The sequence below is a fragment of the Plecotus auritus genome (assembly GCF_963455305.1).
Source record: "Plecotus auritus genome assembly, chromosome: 2".
Lineage (NCBI taxonomy): Eukaryota > Metazoa > Chordata > Mammalia > Chiroptera > Vespertilionidae > Plecotus > Plecotus auritus.
In genome coordinates, this window is record NC_137771.1 from 7,998,301 (window position 1) to 8,020,797 (window position 22,497).

The following is a 22,497-nucleotide window of genomic DNA, read 5'->3' on the forward strand; positions in this document are numbered from 1 at the left end:
GTTGCTTGGGGGAGGGGGGGGCGGGTATGGAGGAGGTGATGGCTAAAGTGTATAGGTTTCTTTCAGAGGTGATGAGAATGTTCTAACAGTGATTGTGCTTATGGTTATACATATTTGTGCACATACTAAAAGACATTACATTGTACACTTTAAGTGGGTGAATTGGATGGCATGTGAATTATATCCTAGCAAAGCTGCTTAACGATTTCGTAAAAAGGAAGACATTTATTATGACTTGATGGGAACCTGGAGTCAGTATGGAAACCTTCATGGCAAACGAGCCAACACCACAACTATTCAAAGAAATCGATGGTAGCTAGTCACCAAGCAGAGAGCCAGTGGAACCATTCGTCGTGTAGATTACCTGTGGAATCTTGGGCAAAGTACTTGGATTTCCTAAGGTTTCTTCATCTGGGATGGGGGCAGGTTAGCACCTGCTGTCAAATGAGAATGCCTGTGGACACAGTCGGGCTCATGGCACTCCGCAGCCTCTCCTAGTGGTCTTTGGTTCTGAGCTCAGTGTCACGGTTTTCTGAGTTGCCCTCCACGTTGCCTCTACGTGTCTACAATGCCCGGCTGCGGTAGTCTGTACTTTTTGGAAGCTGTAGGAGATGGCAGCTGATGGATTCAGCCTGATCAATCAGAGAATTAGCCCTTAACTCCCCTGGGAGTCTGAGTCCGAGCAAAGTTCAGGGAGCTCTCTGGGGCACGTCAGTGCAAAGTCTATAGGAGTGAACGTGCATCAGGGGAGAGCTTAAAAACAAAGCTGTGACCATTGATTGGACATAGAGCAAATGTATCTCCATCCCGATCTAAAGAGCCCTAAGTGGACTTTAAAACCATTTCAGTATACCACGCATTTAAACTGGCGTCGCCCTGGTGAGTGCTTGTTCCAACCCCCCTGGCACTCCTAATCTGATCTTTTCCTTCTGTTGATGCAAATCCAGGAATCTCCTTAGATCCAGCTGTACCACTCCCTCCCTTAAAGGTTTCCCTAAGGCACCAGTCCTCACCTGTCCTGGAATGACAAGAACTTGCCTGATCCCGTAATTCTCGGTGTGGAATGTGTTCGCACTTGTTTGGTTACCGTCCTTGGTTGTTGATGGGCATAGAGGTTATGTGTTGTTTCTCCCACTGTCTCCTCCTTGCCCCCATTCCTGCCACTTTCCATGCCGTGACCCCTGTTCAGTCTGCCTGTGGCCTAGTGTCGGGCATCAGAGAGGTTGTTAGCGCATGATCTTCATCTGCACACGTATGACAAAGGCCCTGTAAGTCAGTAAATGTCTTCTCTGCTGTGGTTTGCTTTTGACCTTTATCTTGGGAGATGTTTTCGATACGTGAACACATCTCTGTGAGGAACAGGCTTGTCCTGTGAGGATGCAGACCGGGTTTTGTTGTATCGGGAGGGAGGGCGTGTGTCCCCTAGAAAGGGGTTCTTCGCTGCTCTGGCTGATGGTTTGTGCGAGACACGCAGGCTCAGCACCATCAAATTGGACTTGTGTCTTGAAAGATTTGAAATCCAGACTTCTGAACATGTTGGTCATTAACTCTAAAATGTTAGCCCTGACGGCATAGCATGATGGCGGGGGTGGGGGCGGTGGGGGGAGAGGGTCAGCAGTACTGGAGAGAGCTCAGGAACAGACCCACATACGTGGGACTGGATTGGTAATAACTGGGGCCATAGTGGGGAAGGAGGATGGGTTTTGGGAAAACTGGTTCATAGTCTTGAGAAAAACAATGCTTTACCTCATACCAGATATAAAAGTAGGCTCCAGATAGGAAGGCACCAAGCGTGAAAGATAAACCTATAAAGGAAGCTGACTTTGCAGCCTGGGAGGAGGGAAGGATGTTTTAGGCAAGACCCTCAGCACAGACTGTAAGTCAAAAGAGCATGAAACTGACCACACAAAAAACCAAGTACTGAGTCGAGAGAAGACACACGGACAAAGGGATCAGCTGGATGACTGATCAGGAGAAGAGAGTGGCGCAGTCTAAACGACTACCTAGCAACGCCAGGGAACCTCTGCAAATTGACAGGAGTAAGAAAAGAGAAAAGTGACTGGAAAATTGGACAAAGGCTCTGAAGAGGAAATGTCCTAAACAGGAGATGTCCGTGGTTAATGAGCTTCAAGGCCTGCTCAACTTACTAGTAATTAAGGAAAGGCAAATCAAAACAGTGAACTATAACTTTGTACCTAGTAGGTGGCCCAACTTCCCAATTTTTGCCGATAACAGTGATTGGCAAAGATGTGAGAAAGTGGGCACCCACATGCAGTCCCAGGGAGAGTGGGAACCAGGACTGCCAATCTTGAGGACTAGCTGGCAGTGGTTAATGAAATTAGGTTTGCATGCATCTTTGAATAATTCCCCTCCTGGGTACGTAGCCACGGAAATTCTTGCATGTATCCCTCCCTCCCAGTTAATGCCACTTCTCCTGGAGTAATTGTTAGCAGTGGTTCCTTGTCCTGACGGGATGATATATTGGTGACTAGCCATTAGGTGGCATCATAACTGTGTTTACAGGAGGTAGCTCAGGTGCCTGGTGCTAAGGAAGCGGACAGAGTAAAATGTTGCTGATTTGGTGTATGAAACATGTGTAGCAGTGAGAAGCAATGAACTAGGTGTACAGAGAAAGGAGAACAAACAAAAGACATCTGCAGGTTGAATTAGTGTATAAAGGTTTACCTTGGGTCTTTTTTAAGGTCATTTTTTTTTAAAGATCAGTTTTAGGTTCAGAGCAAAATTAAGAGGCAGGTACAGAGATTTCCTGTGTATCTTCCCTCCCTCCTGCCCACCGCTGCCCTACACACATGCATAGATTTCCTGATTATCAACATCTCTCATCAGATAGCCCATTTGTTACAGTCCTGGAATCTGACACATCATAATTACCAGAAGTCCATAGTGTATATTTAGGGTTCACTTGGTGTTGTACATTTTTTGGGTTTGGACAAAGGCATGATGACATGTATCTATCATTATAGTAGTATCATACAGAGAATTTTCACCTCCCTAAAAGCCCTCTGTGTCCCCCAGTTCATCCCACCTTCTCCAGAACCCACCTTGGATCTTTTTATGGCAACAAAGTAGCCCATTGCTAGGCTGCAGTAAAACTTCCCAGACATGGGAAGCCGATCCATTTCCCAACCTGCATTGGGTTTCTGCAGGGACCAAGAGACCTGGTCTCCTCCGGACCTTAGTCCTAGATCGTCTCAGACCTGAGTTGTCACGGGGAATGGCCTCTGACGTCCTATAACTTTGTGGCCCGTTCCATGCAAGAAAAGGCTCAATAGTTGAAGCTACTTTAAGCCACAGACTTCATTCAACTCTTGGAAGTATTTCAGGACTTCCTCTGCCTCGCCTTCACCACCTCAGGTAGCCCAACCAACGTCACTGAGCTGAACGTCTGGCCGGCAAAGAGTTCAGATGGCAAAAGCTTGTATTTGAGAGTCTTTCTGGCCCACATGTCGGCTGGAACTTTACCTTCGGTATCTTATATACAGAATTCAACCAGAGCCATCCTGGGGACAAGGACATGGTACTTCGATTGCTGCTGCTGTGCGGGCTGCATTCTTTCTCTCCCGGTGGGTACGGTGCTGCCCGCCTCCTGCCAACATGGCAGCCAGATCCCCAGTGAAAGTATGCGAAACGCTGGCTGCATCTGATGCAGCGTGCCTCTAAAGTTAGCACCTTTGTGATCAGCAGATGGGTTAGCAAAATAGAGACGCAGCGCCCACCGCCCACCGAAACAGCTGTTGTGATCATGTGAAAGTTCCCTCCCTCCCCCCCTCCCCCTCCTTCCAGAGGAGCTGCCCCTTCAGTGGGAGCAGGGATGGACTCTCTCTGCACAGAGTGGGTCTGCGTTGGAGAAGATGAGCCCCCCAGACCATCTCTGGTCACTGGAGTGCCATGGGGGAGGCATGGCACTCTGGCATCTCTTCTCTCCTTGATCTTTGATGTGTGGCTAGCATGCTCCTCTCCCGTCTGGCACCTCCTGGGTTGTGGGCATGAAGAGGTTACAGCAGCCGGGAGCCTGCTGAGCTGAGTTAGCACTTCCCTCTGCGTCCAGAGCCTCTCCAAGGAAGGGCCCTTTTGCATCACGGAAAAGGGGTGGGTGTGTGGGCTGGGGGGCCTGTGGCAGTAGGTCCCAGCAGGGGCTCATAACCATGTCTCCTTCCCCTCCCCACAGCCCGGCGAGGAGCGGGTCGCGGGGAGAGAAAGGCATCCGGAGTGAAGGATGAACTGCGGACACCTCGGTCTGGAGCTGCAGAGTGTCTCCACTGTGCTCGCTGCCGCATCTGGCCGCCCTGGGGCACGCGGACCCTGGACAGTGGTGCTAGGGCTCCCGGAGGAGGAAGCACAGGGCTGGGCTGGAGCTGCTGAGCAGCCTGAGCTCCTGCCTGCCAGGCCAGCTCCCTGGGGAGCCCAGCAGCCTTGCCCCCTGCCCTCCTCCCTGCAAGCAGCCCTGGAGGAGCCGGCAGCGCTTTCCTGCAGCTGGCACGGGACCCAGCGCTCTCCAGCGGGCAGCAGGGTTGAGCGGCATCGAGGACCCTGTGCCTTCCAGGTGACCCCCCTGGGAAGACTGAGTGGGGGACCAGGCCTCAGTCACTCCTCCCAGACAAGAGGAAATAACTTCTGTTGAGTAAAACTTAACTTTTCCTTTTGCACCAAACTCCTGGAGCTGAGCAAGATCTGCCGAACCCCGAACCCCGTAGGGTTCCTTTTTCACTTCGTTGGTGTTTGAGAAAAACCCGCAAGGAGCAGGTGACAAGAGGAAGAGACGTTATAAACTTTGGGGGTGGGGACATTTTCTTGGAAGTGACAAGTGTCAGAGCTACAGTTCCCCAGCCAGTGACGTCATCCTGCACTTGGACACTCCGGAGGGCCGGGACGCTGCCCCAGGACCAATACCAAAGACCCCAGGGGAGCCATGGAGTCCACGCTGGAGCCCGCCAGCCCTGCCACAGGCCCTGTCACCTTCTCCCACGTCTTCGGTCAGCAGTGCCAGCTGATGGAAGCAGGTAGGAGCGTGTCGCGCGGGTGGCGGGGACTTGTGCCTCTGTGTCTACTCCATCTCTCATCTGTAATTTGGAATGTGGGGGACATCAGTGCCGTGATTGGCCGGCATATTTACTGCAAAGTTTTTAGGACATGTCATGAGGCCAAATGTGGGCAGGGTAATGAGGGCCGCCATTTGTCTCTTGTTGTCTCTTTCCTCTGGCTACCCGGAGGATGAGGAGGGATCTCATGATGTGGCCACTCTTTGGGGGCAGGTGCCAATCCAAGACCTGCTGTCTTTCGTCCGGCTGGCCCAGTGCTGCGGAAGGGGGCACCTCAGCCAGGCCTCTCCAGGCACCACGGAGTCACCGAGGTGCTCATGGGGGCAGCGCCCTGAGCAGCCTCCTGGCCTCGGCTCGGCTCTGCCGTGGGGGCTCCTGACCAGGCTTTGCTCATGGCTCCGCCTTCTAAGAGGCTCGTGTTCTGTCCTGCAGGGAGCTTGGGGTGGGATCGGCCTTGCCCTGTGCCAGCTACCTTGCGTTTGGTCATAGAGAAGACGAGTTGAGGGTGAGTGGTTTGGTGCCGACGGTCACTGTGGTGGAGCCTGCGGACTGAGGCCTGATGTGGTTACGGTTATGCTGGAATCACATGAGAAATGGGGGGTCTGGTTCCCTGTTTCCTCCGAGTTTGTTCCTGTGGTTGGGGAAAGGACCACATGTTTCTCCTGTGGTTTCCTGGGAGCTAAAGGGTTAAATGTGTGTTTTGGGTGTGAGTTCTGGCAGATGGGAAGGGGACTGTATTGAGTCGGTGTTAATGGCTTCATTTGGGGGCTGCAGACCTGACCCCTTTGCCTTGCGAATCTGTCTCCAACTGCAAAACAAGAGGACTGGACTCCAGGCTGCCTGGTCCATCCAAGCCTCAGATTCTGTGAGCTGAGAGGAGCCCAGTGCCATGGGGAGGACCAACATGAGCTGGTTTCTCAGGACAGGAGGTGTTTGCACAGGCCGTGGGTGAATGAGGGCTCTGTTAAGGCTGTGTGACCTCAGACAAGTTACTTAGCATCGCTGTGCCTCAGTTTCCTCATCTGTAAAATGGGGATAGCTAAGCAATACTCCATTGGGTCATTTGCAAAGATTAAATAAGTTAATCCATGGAAAGCTTAGAACAGCCTGGCAGCTGACCAGCACTGCTTTTAGTGTCCCATGTTTATTAATGCTTCCAGGGGAGGTGGGAGACGCAGGGCACGAGTCTTTCCAGAGGCCGGTCAAGACCTCTCTGCAGAGCAGCGTAGCTGCCTGCGGGCCTAGAAGGTCTGCAGCTGCACTTGACTCCGGCTTGTCCGGAAGGTGGGGCGTCTCCCCCTCTGCATGTCCGTGAGTATGTGACCTTCAGGGTCCCAGCTACCTCTACTCCTACAACGGGAGGAGGGCACAGGCAGTTTTTCGGGCCGAGATTTCTACTTCTCTGAAGTTACCGTGCAAAGGCAGATTGGGTTTCTGAAGTGCCTCTGTGCTGTCCCCCGTGGCTTTATTCTCTATACCTTTGGAGCCACCTGGGCCTAAATCAGGCTGTGAAATCCTGTCTCCTTTTATCAAATAAAAAAGTCTTTTATGTCAAGAGAGCAATGCAACATGGAATAATAATGACCAGCTGTCTCGAGGGAGAGCACGCTCCCTGGAGAAATGAAAAGAGGAATAATTCACTGCTAAGTCCAAGGGGCTCCCTCAGTCAGGAGGTGGAAGCGGTGGACAGCATACATGGCTACATCTCCAGCCAGCCGCCTGCGGTCTGGTTGTATCACAAATGAGGTCTCCAGTGCAGGTGGAAATGATCCAACGACTCCAGGGGCTGAGCGCTGTGTTACTCACATCTGCTCCCAACTGGAGGCAGCTGTCACATGTGTTCACTGAGCACCTATTTAATTTTCTAAAACCCCAATTGATTTCCACAGGAAAGGGAAGCATTCGGGGGGTTGCCTGCTTGCCCACGTTCATGCAGCTGGGAAGCAGCCCAAGGGGATGTGAGCCCTGGTCAGGTGCCCATGACTGTGCCTTTGACCTCCAAAGTCTGTGGTCTCTGGTGATGACTTGGGTTAATCCTTTGTATCTGTAAGCATCTCATGTCCAGGAGAAGTTGATTCCCGAGAGATGGAGCATGCTTAGTGAGGGGGGAAGAGCATAAAAGGGTACACGGAATTTAGGGGGCAGGAGTAGACCCCTGGCAGCAGGGTGGCATTGGTTATGGCTGGGGCCATGGAAAAGTATAGAGTTCTTTCTCATTCAGTCCTAGTTTGGCTGTTTGCTAGCTGTGTAAATTTGATAAACCCCAAATCCCTAGACCAGGGAATGCAAACTATAGCCCTGGGGCCAAGTCTGGCCCACCACTTGCTTTTGTACATAAAGCTTTATTGGTACATAGCCATGTCTATTCACATACATTTTGTCTGTGGCTGCTTGTGTGCTACAATGGCACAGTTAAGTAGCTGTGACCTGAAAAGATGAAAATATTTACTATCTTGCTCTTTGCAGAAAAAAGCATGCTGATCCCTGTCCTAGACCAGTGCGCATTGCATAGAATGGGGGTAGACAGGATTTGTGTGGGACAGTGTAAAAGGGTACAAGTCTGAGAATTTGGCTCTGACTCCTTCCTTGCTGGCACCTTCAATGCTACATGGTGCCTTACTTTTCTCATATCTTCCCCCGCACCACACACACACACACACACACACACACACACACGTGCATCAGGCATTGCTTCCGGAAGCATTTAGAGTACGTCTGGAAGTCCTAGAAGAATAGCGTTCCCACTGCATGCCCAGATCTATAGCACTGAGCTGGGCAAGAGCATGTCTCCCTCCTCTTCACGACCACCCTGCAGATAAAGGCTCATTTCCTATTTAATGAGTGAAGTTTAGATGTTGGCAGCAGTTTAGATGTTAAACTTCAGTCAGCTAACCTCAAAGCCTGTACTGAAGAATAGCCACAGGGATGTGAAGTACAGCATAGGAAACACAGTCGATGACATTGTAATAACCGGGTATGGTGCGAGGTGGGTACCATCCCACTTCAGAATAATTAGTCCTATGAGGTGAATTCTCTTCTTTTTCTGACGCCTCGACTAAATTTCTCCCCCTTTCCTTTGGCTCTGGCTGTGGCTTGAAATGGTGGGTGAGACGCCAGCCTGGCAGGGCAAGCGTGATGGATGGAGGCCACCTTCTCCACTCTTCCTGCCTGAACTCCTTCAGGTGGGGGCTTAAGGCCACATTCCCATTGCTGACTTCACAGAAGAATCCTGTGTCACCTCTGGTTTCTGGCTGTTTCTGGCATCTTTCTGAGGATATTGGGAGGAACTCCAGGGGGATGGGCAGTATAAACTCCAGCTTCAGTACTGTTTGTCTCCATGTAGCCGAATAATGTCCTTGCTCATCTCCTCCTTGGCCCCCAGAATGTAGGAGCAGGGTGCCCCTCTGACCTGGCGTTTGGCTGTGTCTCTGCTGAGGACTCTTGACTCACCCCTCGTCCTGACAATCTGGTGGGTGGGGGACTCCAGCTATTGGCCAGGGCTCTCGGGACTTTATCTCTTGCTGTGACTTGCTAAGCTGTCCCATGTCATCCTAATTGATTTCCAACCTGTCCCATTTGAGTGGAAAGCATTTCTGTAGGGTTGCTTTGTTTGACCAGAATGACAAGAGTCATCCTGTCCAGTATGTCCTGTTGACCCTGCATGAATCCATGCCCAGCTCAGGGGCGAGAGGGGACAGAGGGAGAGGCCAGCCAGGTGACAAGGCTGATGCACCTGAACTGCTGCTGTTTGGCTGTGCTCCTGGTTTGCAGCTCAGAAACCTCCATCAGTTATGGCCCAGTCCCCAGCTCCATACCAGGTACAAACTCAGACATTCGTAAGCCACGACTGTCTGTCGTTCTGTCTCATAAATCAGGCTGATCCCTGGAGCCATGGTCTGGTCATTTTTTGACTTTATTCCTTTGTTCCTTCTGAAGGCTGCCAGCCGAATCCCTTTTCCTGCCCTTTGAACAGCATGGGGATCCATCTGAATATATAGCCTGTATGAATTTGGAAGCCACTTGCCTTATTTATAACCATGCAGGAAGAGAACTAAGATTTATGGCCTCTGCTGTGAGCTGAGCACACCGGGTGCTTCTGTAAAATTTAAACGGAAGAAGATGAGCAAAGGAAAGAGCCCCATGTCCCGTCTTTCCATGTGTGGGAACGGGAACGTGGTTTTAAGGTTTCCTTTTAGATAACCAAGCAGTGCCCGTCTCGGAACTGTTTCCGGCCTGGCATTTTCTCCAGTGGGAACAGAGTGTTTGCACATCCTAACAAGGTATTATTTCCATGACCATGGGCAGTTGAGTCCAACCATAGCTGACACTTATTCTGGGGTGGCCATTATGTAAGTGCTTACATGTTACCTAATTTCATCCTTGTCACATCCTTGTAAGGCAAATAAAATCATCCCCATTTTATAGATGAGAACACTGAGGCCCATGAAAGGAAACAGTTCTCTTAACTAGTTAGTGGTTGAGCCAGGCTTCAAATTCAAGCCATCTGGCTTCAAAGGCTCTACGTATTCCTGTTCTTCTGTCCAGACCTTGTCAAATTTCCCAGCTCCTCCAGGAATTCATCCACAGAAATGACTACTGAACATCTGTGCCAGCAAATGAATGTTGCTGAGTGAGGGTGGAATCTGCAGTGGCCAGAGGTGCTGAAGACAGTGTCCCTCCTCCAGGAGACCTACGTCTCCTGTGCTTTCACAGCGTTATTCATAATGTGTTGTGTTGGGTTGAGTTTCCTGAGGTCAGGGACTGTATCGTCCTAGTTGTCTTCTCATCCTCCAAACTTCATAGGTTGCTGGTGACGTCACAGGTTTCATCAGTAAGATGCTAATGGGTTTGTTTTAAACCAAATCATTCATCTTTTTACAGATGAGAAGCTGTTAGGATAAAAAGGTGTTAGTGGAATCTGGCAAAGCATAATGTGGTTACTTTCATTCTCTTTTTCAAGACTGACTCTTCAGAGGCCTCGGGTTAGCTTGAGGAATCCAGGGCAGTGGGGAAAACAGTTTAGTCCAGTAGTGTCTTGGGCTGCTCCAATGGATTCCTCTTATCTCCAGGCTCTGAAAGGGTCCCAGGTCTACTTCTTGTGCACAGTGGACCAAGTGGTGGGTATTGCGCTCATTGCCTTCCTCCAGCATCTGCTCCCTGCCCAACCTCAGTCCAAAGGTAGGGATTTCTCAGCATCCTGTCCATCTTCCTAGGATGCAGGTACTCCCAGCAATATCCTTGGACCATACCTTGACCTCAGAAGTTCCCACCGATGGTGCTTGTTTGAGGGAAAAGCAGTGGGAACAAGTTGGGTCCGGTGGCAGCATGTGCAGAAGCCCTGGTTTGTGAGCCACATGGTCATCGCAGGTCATTACATCAGGAGCAGCGGCTGGTCTCTCATTGACTTATTTCTCCAGAGACCTGCTTGTCAGAGGCATGGACTCAAATGCTTGGGTTCAAATCCCAATTCTGCTGTTCACTAGCTGTGTGATCTTGGGCAAGTACCTTCACCTCTCTGTGCTATGGTTTCCTCATCTATAAAATGAGGATAATAGTTTACCTACTTCATAGGGTTGTGCTGGGTCTGACGATGCATTAAAATGAGTAAAGTGTGTATCACAGTACCTGGCACAGAATGCATTATATGTAAACATTTGCTGCCTCTCTTTGTCCAGGCTGCTATAACAGAATACTATAGGCTGGGTGGCTTAGACAAAAAACAACAACATAGACTTCTCACAGTCCTGGGGGCTGGGAGGTCTGAGATCATGGTGCCAGCAGATCTGGTGTCTTCTCACGGGTCTTCACGTGGCAGAAAGCAGAGAGGAAACATTCCTTGTGGTCACGTCCTTTGCACCAGTAAAAAGTTGCTACTTCCCCTGACCCCCTGGCTAGTCATTGTGGTTCCAAAACACTCCGAATGCAACATTTGTTCTCTTCTCAACCCCCAATACCAGGAATCAACAGATCTATGAGAATTTCCATCCACCAGTCACAGAAGGTGTGCAAAGAAGTTCCTCACTGGACCCAGCTTACCTGGGACGGGCCCAGTTCATGTCTCTCTTTCTGGTATAATTATTAATAGCACCTGCACCCATTCTCAACATGTCTTCGCTGGCATGATACAGCAGATGGGCAACCTTAATAAGGGGCAGCTGAATACGTAAAATTCAAAAGTGATTAAACAAAACATCTGCTCTTGGAGGCAGTAGTTTAAGGTCAAAAGATAGTCAGTGGAGGAAGCGAATATTTGGTTTGGAACAGGGTCCAGATGGGCCAGGTGAGCCGGGCCCCACTTCTCAGGATACCAGGTGGGGCATCAGTGATGCCAGATCTCATTCTCCAAGAGCAGAAGAGCTCAGCTATCTATATACTAGTATGTAAAAAGCCAGCGACCGGAACGCCGTAAGGACCGGAACGACTGGTCACTATGATGTCTACTGTGGTCAGCTAACGGCCGATCTGAGGGTGGGGCCAGCCGGCCAACCTCCTGTGGCCCATCCCCTGGCCAGCCCCACCCCCGATCAGCCTGCCCCACCCCAATCAGCCTGTGGCCCCTCCCCCTGGTTGGCCCCACCCCTGATTGTCCCCCCCCCAACCCCAATAGGGGGTGGGGCCGGCTGGCCAACCTCCTGCAGCCCCTCCTTCTGCCCGGCCCCACCCCCAATGGGCTCCCACCACCCCGATCAGCCCGCAGCCCCTCCCTGATCAGGGCAGGCAGGCCACCCAACCTTATGCCTTCTCCTCCTCCCGACAGGCCTGGCCCTGATCTGCCCCTATTGGGGCCAGGCTGGCTGGACCCCACCCGTGCACGAATTCATGTACTGGGCCTCTAGTGTATTTATAAAGATGCCCATTATAGTCTGAATCTTTTGTGTCATTTTCTAGTCCACTGTATCCCTTGGAAAAGAAATACACCAAAGAAACTCAAGGCTAGAGAGAGAAATTCACAACCCACTGCAGTGGGCTGCACCTCAGGGCTGGAGGTGGAAGATGCCAAGGCTTAAGTCCTGACTTGTGCCAGGAAGGGACTTCTGAAGCCCGTGGGGCACAGGCGGGACTTAGCTCCTGCTAACAGGACTGGCCCACTTTCCCCTGGCCCACCTCTTCCCTGTCTTGGCTTTGCTTTGGCCCATTCCTGACTTTGCCCTTGGTTTTCACACGTGTGATAGGTCCCGGGTTCTGCTCCTTTTGACCCTTAGCATCTTCCACTCTGACCACCAGTAACAGACCTTGAGCCTGTGCCTCCTTGTCCCCTTCGCTTCAAGGACTCGACCAGACATTCACCCTGTTGTATTTCAGGAACTCACTCTGTGCCCATTGGAAGTCGCTGAAAACAGAGTGGGGCAGGCCCGGAACTGGGCATCAGTGCAGAATCCGCCTCCTCTGCAGCCAAGGGTGACCTACCCATGGGGGGAGCCAAATGTGTTCCTGGAGAAGGTTTTCATTCCTAGGCACAGTTGGGCAAAAGGACCAAGAGATTATGTCATGCTTCCTGTGACCTTTGGAAGTGAAGATGCACCAGCTTGTATGAAGACCACGGAAAAGAGAAACAGCCTGTCCCTTAGGTCACCTGTGGCTTCCTGGCTCCGTTAACACAGAGGGAAGAAGTAGACTATGTGGGTGCTTTTGTTCCCACCTCTCTTGAAGTCATGTCCCTTCCTCAGTTAGTGACTGGAATCTTGATGCAAAGTAACTTTACAGTTCATATTCCCCCCCCCCCCCCCCGAGAGGTCACCTCCACCATGAAATGGAATTTCTAGGACCACGAGGCACCCCATCCGGGCCCAGAGTTCCACTGAAGGCTAGAAATGTGCTTTGTGGTTTTCCCACCAGGATTTGGGACAAATTTGTAATGTCCCTGTGCAATGAGATTGTGTGGACTCCTGGGGGGCCCCCTGCAAGTTGTGCCAGGACTGTGGCAGGGTGGGGCCTAGGACCCAAATTTATTGTCAAACAGTGGGGACTGGCAGAGAAGACCCCTGACCAGGGCTCTGGGCCCGGCAGGGGAGTGGCAGGACTTAGGATAGGGCCTTCTGTGGGGGTATGTATCTGTGTGTGAGTGTGGGGAGGGGGTCTTGGAATGACATAGACTGGCACTACCTGTGTACCTGCCCCCTCAGTCTAAGCCCTCCTCTCCTGGTAGAGATTCTAAAGATGCCCAGTCAGCATGGCTCAGTGGTTGAGCTTTGACCTATGAACCAGGAGGTCATAGTTTGATTCCCGGTCAGGGCACATGCCCGGGTTGTGGGCTTGATCCCAGTGTGGGGAGTGCAGGAGGCAGTTGATTAGTGATTCTCTCTCATCATTGATGTTTCTGTCTGTCTCTCCCTTCCACTCTGAAATCAATAAAAATATATTAAAAATAAGGATAACCAGTCCCCAGAGCCATCGATGTTATTTACCTCCTTGTCCACCAGTCCTTCCACCAGCAAACCAAACTATCGCTGTCCTCAGTCTCAAAATATTTTCTGGGAAACTAAGGTAGAAATTATCTGGCGACCTTGAGGTTGGATTGTGGCAGAAGCTCAGTCTCCCAGTGAAAAGTTTCTGAATGGGGTGGGGAGTAAATTAAATTGTAACATTTTTTGACTTAGGTAGTAGTTAGCCTGGTGCCCAAGCTGGGTGAGATCATAAAATTGTACAGTCCGTGGAGAACAAGAGCATATGCTCGTCCTAAGCTCTAGTTGATCCCCAGGAGATTCACCGGGGTCTGAAGAAAGCGACGCGCCCATCCACAAATTCATACTCCGGATTAGCAGTCATAGAGATAGAGGACCCGGCAAAGACCCTTTGCTCTCAGCGGGTCTGCAGAAATGGAATAATTTAGATCAAAGAAAGCTCCAGCCACATTTTAGCAGCTAGTCAATTTTTTTCTGCCTGAAACAATTCCTGGACTGTGTTTTCTATGAGGACAGGATATTTTCAGGCCCACCAAGGAGCCTGTGATGTGGGTGGTTCAGAAGGCCGGCCTGCCTGTGCGATAGAGGTCCCAGCAACATGTTGTGTGTGGCCTAGAAAGGCTCTCATGCCTGCTCTGGCATGAAGGACCGGCCAGTTGCTTTGGAGGGTAACGAGAAAGGTCATGAGAAAGTCAAAGGATTTCAAAGGGGCGCAGGCTTTCTCGCACAAAGCCTCTCACTGTAGGCCTAAGAGTAGCTCTTTGGCCTGGACGACGCGTTGGCTGAGACAGCTCCAGCTGAAATAGCTCATTCCCCTGAGTACCAAGTGTTCGTTAAAACTCCAACTCGTCAGGTGCTACCGCCCTGGTTGTCCCCATTTAAACAAAAGTTCCTTTGTGGCCACTGGCACTTGGGAATAGACACTTGGAGCCGCGTTGAGGCCAGAAGGCCGCCGGCGGAGGGTTCACAGTTTTCCTGGGTAAAGAGTTGATCCCTGATAAACGAGCCCTGGGTGGCACAGGAACGCTCTGCTTTATTATCATGTGAGGCCTGCACTTCACTTTCAAGCGTCATAAACTTCTCAAGTGGTGAAACAGGCGTGAGTGAGGCTGCTGAGCCGCAGGAGTGTGTTTGCAGAAATCTGTGGTTATGGGCCCTGTGCTCGCCCCAAATAGCATAATGACGGAGTTGCTAAGGATTCCTGCGAGCTGGAAGAGAACATAAAACACAGCCGTGGTTTTTAAGACCAAAGAGAGGAAGGACAAGGCCCCTGCGTGGACTGCCTTCTTTTGCAAAGTGGGTGAAGCTGAGACTTTGCTCTTCTGGGTCTCCTGAGCTGTAGTCGGGTGAGATCTACAGCACAGGAGATAGGCGCAATGAGACCCCTCTGCAGAAGGGTGGGCACTTGGTTGGGGCTTAGGTGTACCCGTTTCTTATGCAAACACAAGGTGACTGAGAATCCTAGTACCTGTCTTCAGTTGTGGGATTGGCTGACGTGCCATATAATTGCACTGGTTCTTCAACTACGACGACGAATGTGTCTGCAAGGGAGATTACAGTCTGGGCAACCTGGGGGCATTTCAGTCTGGGACACTTCGGGTCTTTCTCCCTCCTGGGATGCCTGACAGTAGAAGTGTCTGGAAAGCTACAGAAGGTTGCATGCTTCTTTCAGGGGCAGGAGGAGGAAAAGGAGGAGCAGGAGGGAGGTATAGCTCTCCCTCTCTTTCCAGTAATGAGGGGAGCGGAGTCTAGGTTTGGAGGGTGGGAAGGTTGTGAATGAGGGAGAACCTGCTTGGATCTGGGTTTTTTTTTTTTTTTTAAATATATTTTTATCGATTTCAGAGAGCAAGGGAGAAGGAGAGAGAGAGATAGAAACATCAATAATGGGAGAGAATTGTTGATTGGCTGCCTCCTGCACACTCCCTACTAGGGATCAAGCCTGCAACCTGGGCATTTGCCCTTGACCAGAATTGAACCGGGACCCTTCAGTCTGCAGGCTGATGCTCTCTATCCACTGAGCCAAACCTGCTAGGGCTGCCTGGATCTGTTTTATCTCAGACCCCACCTCCCCCAATGGTTTTGCACCTGCTTTACCGCCCACCTGTTCCTACGCCCACATTCTTCAGGGACTCACGAATCAATATTCAGTTCTTGGGCTTATTCAGGATAAAATGTCTTTCCTGGCTCCCCATGATGAAATCCTGGTTTGAAGATGTAGGGGCCTAATTAAGCATTTATGAGGGAGGGGAATCCTGTCAGTCTAATGAAAGATTCAGTTTGAGCTAAAACCTGCGAGAATAAAGGGGGATGGAAATTGGGGGGGGGGTGTGGAGACGTGGCGAGGAGACCACAGGGAGCTCTAACCCTGCTTTCTGGGCTGGCTTTAGGAAATTCTTTTCAAACATTGTGGTGCACGGAGCTCTCATGTAAGCCTAGATGGTGGTCATCAGCCTCACTCACCTGTGCAAGTTGGGAAGGTTGACCGGGACTGGCCCTGATGCTACCCCCAAAAGTGGGCATTTGAACTGCCCCCTTTAAATAAGCGTGAACTCCCACCCATGTCCGGGCTCTTCCATAAGGAGATGAGGTTATAATCCTTCCTGGCGGACTCAGAAGTGTTGGGATTCTGCTTTCCGAACGTCACTTCTCTCAAGGGTGATCATAAATCCTCTGCTGTTTTAGAAATCTCATCTTAAAACCCATCTCATGACATCTACCCCCTGGAGGCCCAGGCAAAAGCATTTTGAGTAGAAAGTTACATCCTCAAAATTTATAAGGCATGATACTGCTCTGCAAAAGGGGAAGATGAGACTGGTGAAGACGATTGTTTGCCCGATGTTGGGCCTGGGATTGGACCCCTGGGGGTCCCTTCTCCATCATTCCACAAAAGCAGACGAGCATAGACATTCAGGCAAGGGTTTGCTGTCAGATCTGAGTTCAGTCATGCTCTGTTATTTATTGATTATGTGACTTTAGACAAGTTATTTTCCCCCATTGTTACTGTCTTAAATGTCTCTGAACCACAGCTTTTTATGTAAAATGGTGATGGCTTTCCATAATACATTTAAAATATATTTTTATTGAATTTTTACAGAGAGGAAGGGAGAAGGATAGAGAGTTAGAAACATCGATGAGAGAGAAATATCGATCAGCTGCCTCCTGCACACCTCCCACTGGGGATGTGCCCACAACCAAGGGTACATGCCCTTGACTGGAATCGAACCCGGGACCCTTCAGTCCACAGGCCGACGCTCTATCCACTGAGCCAAACCGGTTAGGGCCATAATACATTTTATAATCAGTTTATCATTTTCAAAAAAAAATCCTGATGCCATTTGATGGGGGTTTTTAGAGACAGAGGAAGGGAGAGGGAGAGAAACATCAATTGATTGCCTCCCACACATCCCCTACGGGGGATCCAGCCTGCAACCTGGGCATGTGCCCTGGCCAGGAATTGAACTGGTGACCTCTCAGTGCACGGGACGATGTTCCACCAGTTGAGCCCCATCGGCCAGGGATGATTGGGATTTTAGTGATTCATGGTCAGTTTGAGGAGAATAGGAATCTTTTCAATGTTGAATTTTCTAATGCAGAGGTTTGGTAAACTTTTTCTATAAAGATCTGATAGTAAACATTTTAGGCTTGGCGGGACAAATGATGTCTGTTTGCAGCTACTCAGCTCTGCTCATGTAGAATGAAAGCAGCCATAGTTAATATAGAAATGATTGAGTGGCTGTTTCAATAAAACTTTATTTATAAAAAGAGGCAGTGGGCCAGATCAGACTGTGGGCTGCAGTTTGCTGGCTCCTGACTCCATGAGCACCTTCTCCAAGTCCTTTCACATCTCCCTGCTCTGTGAAATCCAGAAACCTGGGAACCTGTTATCCTCCACCTACCTCGTAATCCCCTCCTGCTTCTGTCCTGCACCATCATTATTTGCAGTTTTATTGGAGTCTCTGATCAGGTCCTGAGCCCTTTGAGACCAGGATGGGCTTTCCCCCATTTCTCTTATTTCCGTGGTGTTCTGTGCAAGGTCTGGCACACATACTGGTGCAATGAGTTTCTTGGATCCAAACCTGATGTTGAAGAGGAAGTGGGAGAGGAGGGGTTTAGAGGCTCACTGTGGGGACCTGGCTTTCTCTGACCTTTTTATAGTGTTTTAGGGGAAATCCATGGTTCTGCAATTTGGCTCTGCCTCATCCTTGTGGATCATCAGCTTCCCTCCTCTTATATTCTTCCAGGAAAGTTGAGGTCCTTTGGATACACAGAAAATAATGTGTATGCATGAGATTGGGGGCTCTTCATTTATTTATCTCCTGCCCCTTCCATGGCACTCCATGAACTTTTGAATGAATGCGTGGGCTGATGGAGGGAGATGGAAGTGCTATTTCTGTTTCCAGTTAGAAGTCGTTGGTCATATCTTTTGGGACCACATTTCTACCAGCGTGGTGGCACTCTGCGCCTGCTTCCTCGCAGGGTCTATTTGGGGCAGCTCTCTTAGCTCCACCTGGTAGAGCCCCCTGGGCACCCTCTCTGCGCTTTGAGTTTTGCTGTGGTCTGACCCTGAGGGAAGGGAGACAGCTGTGGCTGAGCACAGCCCAGGTGACCTTCTCTCCCTGACTCACAGCATCACATGCATAGGTGCTGAGTCACGTCTCCTCCTTGGAGGCTGATGGGGCCCTGGGGCATCTGCCACGGGGACCCAGTGCAGCCTGAGCCGGTATTCCATCTTTAGAGTGAGCGGCAGACCTCGATCCCAGACTGCCCAACTTAGGTCAGACATTAGGCTAAGAATGGTTTTTTCCTCACTTTTGGCTATGTTTTTAAACCTGTACTGTTTTACTTCTCTAGTTTAGAATATTGGTTAGCACACTGTAGTTGCTCAAAGACTGTGGGTCTAACTTGTGAGGTTGGTGGGCAAGCCAGGTGGACCGCCCAGGGGAATAACATCTGGAATGGCAGCCAACCTTCCCGTGTGTTCCTGCGTCCCAGAGCCATGCCACACCCTCACGTGCACTGCCTCCAGTATTCCTTGTCGCTCAAACATGGCTGAAACTGGAAAAGGCCCTCAGGGTGAATCCATGTAAACAGGGACTGAAATTTCAAAGTGAATAGTGGTGTGTGTGTGTGTGTGTGTGTGTGTGTGTGTGTGTGTGTGTGAAGAGATTTAGGACTTTAAATGTTAAAACTGCAATGAAAAATTTTAAAGATAAGTTTCTTTAATGCAACAAAGTTTAAGTTGGGGAGAGGGTACAAAGGCGACTCCAACTTCTTTAACGTTTTTTCTTATTAAAAAAGAGAGCTCTGAAGCAAATATGGCAAAGTGATCATCTATAAATTGTGGGTGATATATTCTATTTTTAAAAAAACACTTCATGGGCAAAGGACACTAAGAAGAAAATAAACAAATGGGACTACATCAGAATAAAAAGCTTCTGCACAGCAAAATAATCCAATCAACAAAATGAAAAGGGAGCCCACTGTATGGGAGAGCATATTTGACAATGATACTTCTGATAAAGGGTTAATATTCAAAATATATAGGGAACTTATACAACTTAACAAAAGGAAGACAATCCAATTGAAAAATGGGCAAAGACCTAAATAGACACTTCTCCAAAGGGGACATACAGATGGCCAAGAAACATATGAAAAAATGCTCAAAGTTACTAATGTCAGAGAGATGCAAATTAAAACAACAATGAAGTGTCACCTCACACCTGTCAGAATGGCTACCATCAACAAATCAATAAATAACAAGTGCTGGAGAAAAGGGAACTCCAGTACACTGCTGGTGGAATGCAGACTGGTGCAGCCATTGGGGAAAACAGTATGACGTTTCCTCAAAAAATTAAATATGAAACTGCCATTTGACCCAGTGATCTCACTTCTAGGAATATATCATAAGAGACAAAAACACCAACCAGAAAGAATGTATGCACCCCTATGTTCATATGCCTGTAACTTACAATAGCTATGATCTGGAAACAGCCCAAGTGCTCATCAGTGCATGAGTGGATAAAAAAGCTATAGTACATTTACACCATGGAATACTATGCAGCAGTAAAAAAGAAGGATCTCTTACCCTTTGAGATAGCATGGAGGGACCTGGAGAGTATCATGCTAAGTGAAATAAGCTAGTCAGAGAAAGACAAGTATCACATGATCTCACTAATGAACAAAATAAACTGATGAACAAAAAAGACCCAGAGACATAGAAGCGTGGAATAGACTGTGGAATCTCAGAGGGAAAGTGGGAGAGGGTGGGTGGGTGAAAAGCCATCAGCCAAAGAACTTGTATGCATGTATGCATAATCTATGGACACAGACAATAGGAGACAATAGGGTGGTGAAGGCCTGGGGTGGTAAGGTGGAGGTGGGCTAGAAGAGGTCAGTGGAGGAAAAAAAGGGGCATATGTAATACTTTCAACAATAAAGATGAAAAAACCCCCACTTCATTGGATTTAATATATATACCACACAATTCACCCATTTAAAGTGAACAGTTCAGTGTTTTTAGTATATTTTCACAAGTTTGTGCAACCATCACTTTCAATTTTGGAGCATTTTCATCACCTCACAAAACCCCATACACTTAGCTATCACTCCCCTACTCACCCCAGCCCTAATTAGGCAACCACTAGTTTGCTTTTTGTCTCCATATACAGGGTGTCCCCCCAAAATGTATATACACTTTGAACGATTATGAAGTCAGTATTTATTAACTTACAGTTCATTTTCAAAATTTAAAAGAATCTCCAGAAATGAATACATTTTTTTGTCCATGTCTGTTTTCAAACTGTTGACCGTTCTGGTCCAGGCACTGCTGATAACATGAAGCAGTGGAATCCCAAACATCAAGAATCATTTCATTTGGTATTTGTGTGCCCTCAATTCATAGCCCATTGCCAGTTTTGTACTGTAAACTTTATCTTTTATGTATCTCCATAAAAAAGTCCACTGGATATATTTTCTTTATTCAAAGCTTAGTCTGGCTTCACCCATTATTTCAAATCAGTTAAACCTGAAAAGGAGTGAAAATAAAGTCAGCTATGAACTGTTAAGGTGTGCATACAGTTTTTGGGGATACCCTATATTTACCTATTCTGGATATTTCTATCAATAGAATCATATAGTGTATGTATGGTCCCTCCTGTCAGACTTATTTCATTCTGCATAATGTTTCAAGGTCCTCCATTGGAAGGACCTTGAAACATTATGCAGCACATACTAGCACTTCATTTTCGTGGCTGGTATAGTCCTTCATACTTTTCTGTAGTTAAGAATACTTTTCAGCCTGGCAGAATAATCTATTGTGGTTATGTTGTAAGAATTTTTTTATGTGTGAAAACTAAATAAAACAGGGAAGTGGAATGGGAGAATGGGGGATTGGGTCCAGTTGCAAATGGGGTGGCTGGGGAAAGCCTCAGTTCAGAGGTGACATTTGGGGAAAGATTTGACGGAGGTACGCAGACCTTTGAGGAGGTGCTCCAGACAGAGGTATGGCAGGTGTAACGACCACAAGATGGGAGCATGTCTGGATAGTTCAAGGAATCCCAAGGTGGGCAGTGAACAGGCGGGAAGCAGTAGGACATGAGGCTGGAGAGGTGTTAGGGGAGGATACGGAGGTCACTTAGGACCTTGTAGACTGTTGACAGAATTTGGCTTTTCTTCCGGGTGAAATGGGAAGCTGTGATAAGGCTTTGAAAGGAGGCGTGACTTTGCTGACATACAAATTCACGCACCCTCTGGCTGCCCGGTTGGCTCTGGACCCTAGGACTAAGGGCACAGCAGGGAGTCCAGTCTGAAAAACTTGAGTGTGACCATGACTTGGATGGTGCCGACCGTAGAGTCTTCCCTTGGTGGCCATTAGGAAGGCGTGGCCATTGGCTGAGGTGGTAGAGGCTTGAGAGGGGCAGGTGTGGGCGGCGGGAAAAGGTCAGTGGTAATGGTTTTGATAATGTTCTTTCTCAACCTTCACTTCTTCATTGTACAAAGTCCAGCTCTGATGCAGCATCTGTACATTGTTAAAACTGCTAGGCCTGGTCTCCACTTATACATCGTTTCTCCCAGGAAGCTTTTACCAGGTCCTCCCGAAACTGGGTTAGGGTCCTGCTGGTTCTGACAGCCCCTGTGCTCCCCCAATGGCCCTGAGCTTACAATATTGTTAGTGTAACAACAGGTGGGCAGGCCAGGTGTGACCCTCTGCCCCGTGCTGGGTGGCAGCACCAGTGAACATTGCACATGTCCCCCGGGACTGTAGGGGATGCTTAGAATTAGTTGGTGGCATCCCTGCCTAAGTGACATGAAGGCACTTCCCTCTCTCACTCTGCAGTCTCTTGTTCACTGTTTAGGACAAGAATGGAACAATGTACAATCCTCAATTGTATTTCTTGGTCTTCCGACGACTTTACTCTACCTTCCCCAGCCTCTTAGTATTTTTGGTTTCCCTTCGGGTGAAGGCATGCCCACACGCGGGGAGAGACATTGGTACTGATTAAAGGGAAACAGACAGCTCCCTGCTATTAATGAGTGAAAATAGCCCAGCACTGAAAGTGAGAGAGGAAGATTTATCTTTGTTTTAAGAGTTAAAAAAATCTCCTGGGAACTTCAGTGCATTACTGAAATAAATGGCTGTAAATTTCCCTGAGTCCAAATCAGTATTTTAAGGTGACGAAAGGCTGGCGGGAGTGACAGATTATATTTAATATTGAGGTGACAGGTAAAATAGCATCCTCCTCATTTGCTATTTTTTCCAAGTTAAGGTTTCAAAGGGACTCGTGCAGGAGACCAGAAACATTTATCATCTAAGTGTTTCATTCCCTGTCAGAGGTTACTATTGCTATTGTGCTTAAAAACAAACAAACAAACAAACAACAACAACCCCAAAACTACCCGCTACAAATATAGGTCTTAAATGTTCATTTGTTTTAAGGTGACTAAAAGTAAAATCCATGCCACTTGACCCTTCATTTTCCACGATGACCCTCCTGAGGGTTTTGTCCTTATAGCCTGACAGCTATCCTGAGGAAGAG

The 22,497-nt window shown here is 48.9% G+C and overlaps 1 protein-coding gene across 1 annotated transcript in view; it reads left to right on the forward strand.

Annotated features, from left to right (window-relative positions):
* Positions 1-4,812: 4,812 nt before the first annotated feature.
* Positions 4,813-22,497, forward strand: part of KAZN (kazrin, periplakin interacting protein) — a 799,879-nt gene continuing 782,194 nt past the window's right edge. The window contains 1 exon segment of the mRNA XM_080654832.1: positions 4,813-5,021. Within this exon segment, the coding sequence (XP_080510958.1) occupies positions 4,931-5,021 (91 nt within the window). The 5' untranslated portion in view covers positions 4,813-4,930.